This window comes from Thermobia domestica, chromosome 16, assembly GCF_964235325.1.
Source record: "Thermobia domestica chromosome 16, izTheDome1.hap1.1, whole genome shotgun sequence".
Taxonomy (NCBI): Eukaryota; Metazoa; Arthropoda; class Insecta; order Zygentoma; family Lepismatidae; genus Thermobia; species Thermobia domestica.
In genome coordinates, this window is record NC_137469.1 from 37,760,850 (window position 1) to 37,770,304 (window position 9,455).

Sequence of the window (9,455 nt, forward strand, 5' to 3'; positions counted from 1 at the left end):
ATGCCGGTTAGGCTAAAGGAGACGGTGATGATGAGTAATGAATGAAATGGTGGAATGAAGAAAGTGGAAGGAAACGGGAGAACCCCGAGAAAACCCACGCACACGGTGTTTGTCCACCACAAAGTTCACTTGGCGGGGGCTGAGATCGAACCCGGGACCCCTAGCACCAGAGGTAAACACTCTACCACCGAGCCACCGTGGCCCCTCGAGGATCCTGAAACATTATTACTCTAATCATATTTTATCACTACACTTACCTCCCTTTTTTGCCTCTCAGCTTGCGCTCTTTGTAGCAATATATCCCGCTGCTGATTTCTACTTGACCCAGCTAAATTTTGTTCTGGCTTTCGGCGAAAGTCCCCCTCGAAGCAAAACATGTTCAAAATCTACCTGCACAAAAAGAACAAAATAAACTTAAGCTGCACATTTCATTCCATACATACAACCTACAGAAATTTACTGAAAATTTATAATCACATAAAGGAACATGTACTGATTAAAGCTTGCATCCGCCAGGCAAAAATTATAAATCTACCTTAAATGGTTAACAGCAACAGTTTCAATTTATATTTTAATACATGGCATCTGCAGTAGCTAGACAACAAATATAAGCACGGATTCTTACATGATATACAAGGAAGGCTGTAAAAACGAAAGAAGTTATACAGTTGTAAATATATTAAAAAACTAACTGGTTAGAATGGTTTATTTTTATTTATTAATTTGAAATTTACCTCGTGTGGTCATCATTCAGGCATTCTTTACTCAAATAATTTATGGATATCACATACTATTTAGGATGTTTAGCTGTTCGAGGATAACTGCATTTCGTGGTTGCCTGTGCCTTCATACTAAAAGGGAACCAGATCTTTGATTTATTACCTTTCATAATCGAATTTTCTTTAAATGTTTCAACGCAATAATTATTGATTTTCGGAAACTGATCAATATTTAAAACTTAGCGACCAATCTTCTCTGATAATAGCTACTTTATTAACCCCACCTTGTGTATGTTAGAAGAATCAGTTATCATCGTTAACGTACAACTAGTGTTAAATATTACATATCCTCTTCTTTTATTTATTGTATTTGTTTATTGATATGAAGTCTGTGTTAGTTCTTATAAAAGAAATCGGGTACTAGTTGAAGTGTATCTGTCCCCACCAGGCAACTCACACGGCATGACTGTCCGTCCTAAAAGATTCTTCGCTATTGTCAGATCTCACATGACCAACTCATATGAATTCTTGCTTCCTCCCTTCTAAATAATAATTGTACCAATTTCAACTGAATAGAGAATCCTGACAGATCTTTTTATTATTCATCTCTTTCAATACTTATAAATATGTCAATATTTATTGCATTATAATGTGTTATAAGTTATTACGTTGCTATTTTATAAGTGTATAAGCTTGACTGACAACCATTTGGGAATAATGATGGCCTTATGTTCAGGATTACTGAGTGATCTTTAATAGAGATGCAAGGGCTCGGAAAAAAACCGGCTTTTTTGGAAAAAAACTCGGTTTTTTCTGCTTTGCTTTTTTGCTTCGGAAATTTTGGGCTTTTTTCAAAATACTGCTTTAAATTGATAAAACAGACTTTGTATCGCTTCTCTATAACACAAAAAATCATTTAATTAGTGGTTGATGCTGATAATAATATAAAACATCGAAAATAAACTATGAATTTCGAAAAAATATTTCAAACAATTTTTCTTCAACATATTTACATTATGAATTCCACAGGATTAACTAATGTACATAATAAGAATTTTTTAACCTCCTATATACAAAAGTAAGCAGAGTTGGCAAGAACCGTGGTTGTTTTTGAAAATGCCAAAAACCCGTTTTTTGGGGGATGTTTAAACCAGGCTTTTTTGACTTAGATTTTTTGCTTTATGTATTTATATTACATATTCACAGAAATAGCCTAAGTTTGTTTCGCCTTGATGTTATTATGCAACAGCGGGGTTATGCCGGAAGAACTCCCATAAGCTTAAAGAAGTGCGGTCAGTAAATTTCTTAATTTGAGAATCTCCCGCCCTAGCCATTGGGAAAATCCCGTCATTACTTGAAATGTAAGACAATAACGGGAAAATCCTGTTATTGCTTTGCATGTAAAATTTAAAGGTCAACGTACCATAATCAGTACGCTAAAACTGAGGTATTAAATTACAAATTTAGTACCGGTACGTAGATATCATTGAAAGTCCAATCCAAGCTAATGTTGGAAGTTACGTAGGCAATCGATAAATTTTGCCAATTTCTATCAATATATTTAAGCAATATTGGCTTCTTTATAAAACAGCACGCATTTAGGCATGTAGAAGTATACAATTTGGTTTGTTTCGTATATTCAGGCTTAACATCCTTACGAAATACCGAGGTTATCAAGGAGAAGACTTTCGCTTAAACTGACATCCGAACTGCTACTTGGGTTACGCATGAAAGAAGGATTGTGGTTCGACCGAGAATTGAACATGGGACACTTTGATTAAAAGGTGAAAGGGAAATAAAACTATTACAGGTAGTTTGATATCTGGAAACGTCACCATGAAGTTCACACGATTAGCATTTTTCATTCTTTTTATTTTTGTGGTTTAAACCAGTTATTAAAAAAAAAAGTTGGTGTAAACCAGCCAACCCTAAAAGTAAACACTTCTTTTTAAAGAATACACAAATAACTAGCAAAATAGTATGTAGTATTTCTACTTCAAAATATTCCATACCCTCTTTTTGAAACAAAATAAAATTACAATAAAACATAAGAGAAATACTTCGATTTATATGATACACTTAAAGGCTGCACATCTAGAGCTTTTGGTTCTGTATATTCTTGAAATTCTACAGTTAAGTTTTATAGAACCACCATCACAGTTTACCCAATCCTCAAGTTTTCTGAATTTTTAACAAGAGGGATTCAACATATCATTACGGAACTCCCCCCCTCCCAAAAAAAAAAAAAAAAAAGACTACGGAATATATTCAAGTTAAGCTAAATACAACTGCACAACAAACATGACTGAGTGATTAGCTTGTGCGCTTCTATCGGGAAGTCCGGGATTCAACCAGCATTCGACCATTCTTCATTCCATCTGTGAATGTAGAAATAGTGCGTGTACTGTGAGTTGGGCGACTTCCTTTTTTATTGTTTTTAAATCGTTATTATTACTAATTACCAGCAGTGATGATTTTGCGAAGGTTAGGGGGGCGGTCTTTCGGACTGAAACCCGTTCCCCAAAGTTACGGAATGTCTGCAACAAACGAAATATCTATTATTTATGCCTTTACTCATAAACTTTAAGCTCCCGTCAAATAAAAATTACGAATGTTTAAAAAAACTAAACATTAGTAAGAAATCCTTCCCAAAATACTTTTCTAAATCCGCCACTGATTCTCAGTATAAAATGATTTTTAAAGTTGTATCCGGAAGATTATTGCTAAACATATAAACGAAACGAAATATTAGTTATGCCTGTACTCATAAACTTCAAGCACTTCCCAAATAAAATTAGGACTTTTTAGGAAACGAAACTATCAGAAAAAACCCTCCTAAAGTACTTTTCTAAATCCGCCACTGATTATTTGTATAAATTGGTATTCAAGATTGTGTCCGGAAAATTATTGCTAAATCACTTCACAGCTACAGTATAACAGAAATGTGGAAGTACGGTTTGACGGATATATTGAAAAACGTACGCTTTGACGGATAAATAGAAAAACGGGCAAGTTTAACTTTTGCGCTAGAAGCTAGAGTACTAAAAGCTCTTAGAAATGAAACACGGATGACAAACTAGAGAAGAAAAAAGATGTCGATAACTCAAAAGTTAAAATAAAGTTAAATAGCCTCTAAAATTACCCTCAAATACTACATTCTTCATGTTAGCTTTAATTCGTAAAACATGTGCTCCATCCATCTTGATGGTGAATTTCAGAGCGAAATATCACATTCAGGTCATGGAATTTTTATCTAACTATAGAATATACTATAAGAAAGCTATTTAGATAGAAAAATCATGAAGTTGAAAAAAGCCAAAATTTCCAAAATTCTCGTTTTTTTCCCAAAAAAGCCGGCTTTTTATGTGAAAGAAACCATCGATTCAAAAAAGCCGGCTTTTTTGCATCTCTAATCTTTAAAGTGTGTTGGATCTGTTATGTACCCCAATAATATTGTAAGAAGTATGTTAATTAATATTGTTTGTGTGCACGACTATTCCTGTTATTGGGATTTCTGTTTCGTCGGGCGAGGATAGTGGTGTATTTATTTAACCATGATCATGGTTATGTAACTGATAGTACAATAATACAGATCTATACAAATACTAAATAACTCCCGTTCATGATTCTAAATCCTTTATTGCAATTTCTGGTTGTGCAAGTGTACGGTGGTGCATCATTTTGTACAATTCAAGTCAGCAAATTTAGGGAGTTAAAGGATAACATATCCAATGCTTCTAAACTGTCTTCTGTTTTTCTATTTGGTAGAAAACATGACCGAAACGATTACTGATAAAAAGATGATACATTTTTAACTTTCAAAAGAACTGAAGATGATCACAAAATTTATTTGAAACTGAAATCTTAACAAGAAATTGAATTCTTTTCTCATTTTCCTCTGTTCTGTATGTTAAATATTAGAATTCTTTCCATGTCATTGTGTAAGTTGAAGAAATATTTCCTATGTAGAAGCTGGAAATATGCATGATCTGTTAAAATTAATATTTCATGCTTTAGAAGAAACAGAAACCGTCGTATTAGTGATTCACTAGTGATATGTTTTATTGATGTTCCTCTATGTAACTACAATGCACTGATACAATTTCTTTAATAAATGGAGATTTCTTCGAAGTCCGCATTCGTAATTTAACAAAGTAATTAGTACAACATTTTTGTATATTTCTTAATAATTATTTAACTACGGTTTCTTTCTTTCTTGACTAGTAAAATGATTATTTACATGTACTTAGAAAAAGGCACTTGTAATACCGTTCATAAGTGTTATGACCTTCGTCTAACCAGGATTTGTAGTCTAAAGTCATTATTGAAAAAGGTGTTCTTCCGGAAAAAGAAATCTTAGTTTAAAGTTTGCGTAATACAACAGTAAACTAATATTTGGAAGTGACCTTATATCTAATTCTTCCTATGAATAAACAAATTAATTACAATAAAAGAACAAAATAATAAATTAAAAATGTAACCCAGTACCTCTCAGAACAACACTTTGGCCGGTGTACAACAAGTTGTTCTATAAAGTACGGAACAAAAGTCAAAGAATAAAACGTCATTAAAACTAATGACGATTTTGGTCGTTTAATTTTGTCCCATACTTTTATACCCATACTAATTCATAAATATGGTAGTTAGTGATTGATTTTGTACTTATTAAATCATAAAGGAAACGGTATCGCTTCCCCCCGCCACCACAAACAAATGAAAATGCTGTCTTTATAGTACGTGATGCAGATTAAGAATGGTCCGTCAAATTAAAAATTCACTTTCCTTTCACTTTTCTTACTTTAACTTATGTAAGCCCTTATCTTTTTGTGTTGTATTTTGATTTATTTTGGAAAATAGATAGTTTCCGACCTATTCTTGGTGAATTTAGTGTCATTTATTTTTGCTGATATCCCATTGGCTAAATATGATACTGGGTCGAAAACGGTGAAACGATACCTTAAGATGTTCTGGACTTTTATATTATCTGACACATGTCCAAATAATTGGGTACAAATTAATAATATGCATGCAAACTGATTACGTGCTATCCTATTATATGCAATTATTTCTTCACGAAATTCATTCGTGGTCTCTAAGAAATTGTTTTTAGGGTAGGAGTTGCATTCATATGTGCAGATAAAATGTATGAGGACTTCCCTTTACGAGTATAAATACGCGTCAGGACATTCACCATAAAAAGGACTAAAAAAACACAAATCAACTTGTATAGGCAGCCACTAAATCGAGAATGCTACCTAACCGAGTGAGGGTAGGAGCGCAGCAGGAGGTTGCGCGATTATGCGATCGCAGGGAGCAGACGCGTGAGCAACGGAAATTATGTCCATAAATGATACCGAAAAACAAAATATATATATATCGGAAAAATCACATAGGTTAGAAGACTTATCGCTTAAAAACAGTGCTCTTGTAATTGTTTTGTATTTGTAAACATAAAATACACGTTCTCTACATTCTGCAGAAACACACCGCCGGCGGAAAGTAATGTTTCAAAGTCATCTTTCAAATGCACTCACGTACTTTTATCATAGTATAGTACTTGTAATGGTTTGACATTAATAAAATACTGGTTTCCTATATCATGCAGAAATGTTCTGCTAGTAGAATATACTATCTTAGTTCTCTTTCACGTGAAACAGCGTAATTTAACCGTAAAATTACTATTCTAACGACGATATATTGTAAATCTGCATTCCAGTACGTACGTACACTATAAATGAAATCTTTCAGTTTAACGTCCAAGATTAGGCCTACGCACTTTAAGGTAAGGGAGACGAATGACGGGGAAGGTTCTAGAACACAGGTTTCCCCCATATAGGATAGTAGCTAGGTTGATTCCTTTCTGCCTCAAAGTTTAATATGTAATTCACATAGTGATGCCGAGCGAGTGAAGGCGGGTTAGAGCCCCGCAGGGCACGTTGTAATTTGTCTTTATTACAGCTAAATGCGAAAGGGCACCTATGTTCTAGAACCTTGCCCGAATGACGTAATGACGCTTAAGGTGAAGTGTTGTGGCATCACAAATATTTTTTATGATCTCGATGACAGGAACACAATGGTATAACAAATTTTGTGGCCCGACTTTCGGAACTGCAGACAATCACAGTTCTTTGGAACTTTCAGTTTTACTTTCCCTTGAGAACCTTTACAGCATCAAAACTAATTTTCAAAATCCAGGTCAAGTTCAGGCACACCACTCGAAATAATTCTTGAAAAAGCATAATGCCTTCACTAATTTAAAAATAAATAAAAAAAAGCACTGGGCGACATGACAATATTCGACTTACGACAGGGGAAACAATATAATTCAATGTTGAAAAATTCTAACTCCTTCACAATTTAAAAATAAATACAGGGTCCAAACATATGCGACAAATACAGTGAGAAACAAATCAACCTATACTAGGTGGCCACTATAAAGCACTACTGTTATATAACCGAGTCGGGGCAGTGCGAAAATGGTGAGCCCTCGTGATAGCACGAGATTGCGACCGAAGGGAGCAGGGGCGTCAGCGAAGGTAGTATACGCGTAAGCAAGGGTAGTGTGAACACACCTGAGTTTTCGCAGTGAAACGAGTTTCTACACACTTTCAGACTGTACTGCAATTAATACTATTTGTCCTTTCTGATAGCTCGCTACGTGCACGTGGTGTTCAATGCTGTGTTGCTAGCTTTTGAGTCGGATATTGAAACACGAAATTATTTACTACAAATAACTCTGTTTCATAAAATTAAGACACAAAAGAGAACTAAAAAGAATGCTTTCAATAACCAGCAGATACACTACTGAAGTTGGCATTCAATTAAAACAATGCATATTTATTTATATTCAAATTGGCAACGTGAAGAAAGGGTGGAATGTTTATCATTACAGAGCGAGAGAAATGAACCACTATAATTGGCTGAACGTCCTGCTGCCATAGAAACGGTTATTCTTGCCTGATTGTTATGACCAACTGCAGGAAGGAAAAAACAGAGGAAAGCAATTGTCATAAAGGACAAGTTATACAAAACGAACTGTAGTTACGCTACACTTGTAAATATAAAATGTAGCTTCTCGATGAGAGGAACACACTGATACAAAATTTCCGACCTTCGGGATTTGAGATACTTCAAATTTTTAGAGCTTTTACTGTAGATACATTGAGACATAAAACATATTTTTCATACTAGTTATTATAGGGTCGATGAGAGAAATACAATCGGGTATAAAAAAAAAAGAAAAGAAAAGATAAAAAACAAAAACTTATTTTCGGAACTTGAAATATACTTAATCACAATTGGTAATAGTACACATGAGAACCCCCTGATCTGCGTTTCTTCTGTGTTCTATTACCACTTCTACATGAAATACCATAAATTTTCTACATAGTGCAATAGTAAGAAGTATCCATGTGCACCAGACATGCGATATGCGTTAAATCCCCCCCCCCCCTCACACACACACACAGTCATAGATAAAGTACAAGAGCACTACACATGCAGATGTAAAGTACAGCTACGTTCTTTTTTATTTTCATATCAGTCGATAAATAAATGAAAGTCGCTTTGTCACGCGCTTTGTAAGTTCGTACATACTCAATAAATAATCCCTATAACTTACTTGGTCGTGGATCGAACCAGGGACCCACGCATCAGAGTTAAGCGCCATACCACTGTGCCCTCTCGTACACTATAAACAGCTATATTAATAAAATAACAAAGTGACCTTACTTAATAATAATATGAAGTCGCTTATTAAAATAACTCAATTCAATACCGGTGCCTGAAGAAATCTGTCTTCGAAACTTCTAATAAAATTACAACAGCTCATTCACTAAAATGAAACAACCACTTTTTAGAAATTTCACATCATGACAAATCACGCACTTTTCACTGTTAAAACTCCTACACATCAAGACGGATTACGAAACATCAGTATTGCTTTCCTTGTCGTTGCATATAAATTATTCTTGACAAGAGCATTAATTTAATTACATAAAATTACATTATATGCATGATATCAAACTTACTAATCACATAAGTACACCACAATTGTTTATAGATTTGTTGCACGCTAAACAGAATTTTTCCCTAGGTCTGAGTATCTCGATTAATTATTTTTGGACCCGAGTGATATGACTGTACATCCTCCTTTCAACTTCCATAGTTTTTTTCTAGCAACTTGCAAATTGCATCATGGCGTCCTGCGTAACAAAACAAATGTTTCCATTCCAAAACAAAAACAATCAGACGTTAAAACGTATTGATGGCCAAACACGGATCGTTTAAGATGAACCATGTCGAATTTATTCAATTTTTTGTGTATTATTCAAAGACATATATTTTGTTTATATTTTGGAACAATAATTTATAAAGACGCAGATTCACATTTCATAAAATTGATTCGTCATTCATTGACTTACATGCACAATTTGCATTCAAGAAATTTATGCATGATAAGGACATATGGATACACTTTCTTTGTCTAAAACAGAAGCGCAGGTAAAATTTAAGAGTACACCAGAATTTGATTAATTACAGGAACAATTGAATAGTTGACACCGAAACATCCATATTTTAAGAATAAACTTCTGCAGACAATTGAAATAAACATTACACAATAAAGGAGAAAATAATATACATATAAACTTCAACGATACTTTCAGAAACGAAAGACACATTTTAGTGGTTAGCTGTGTTAATTCAACATAATTCCTCGCTCTAATATAGTGATGA

At 34.1% G+C, this 9,455-nt stretch overlaps 1 protein-coding gene across 2 annotated transcripts in view; it reads right to left on the reverse strand.

Moving 5' to 3' along the window:
* The window catches only part of LOC145673018 (ubiquitin-protein ligase E3C), a 57,742-nt gene extending 48,803 nt beyond the window's left edge, over window positions 1-8,939 (reverse strand). The window contains exons 1-2 of one of the 2 annotated variants that reach the window (XM_081742325.1): window positions 8,750-8,939; window positions 258-390 (exon numbers count right to left, since the gene is read on the reverse strand). In XM_081742325.1, the coding sequence (XP_081598451.1) occupies window positions 258-377 (120 nt within the window). In that variant the 5' untranslated portion in view covers window positions 378-390; window positions 8,750-8,939. Of the gene's footprint in view, window positions 1-257; window positions 391-8,496; window positions 8,516-8,749 lie in introns of those variants that run through there. The other variant, XM_081742326.1, reaches the window with a different exon arrangement.
* Window positions 8,940-9,455: the final 516 nt, after the last annotated feature.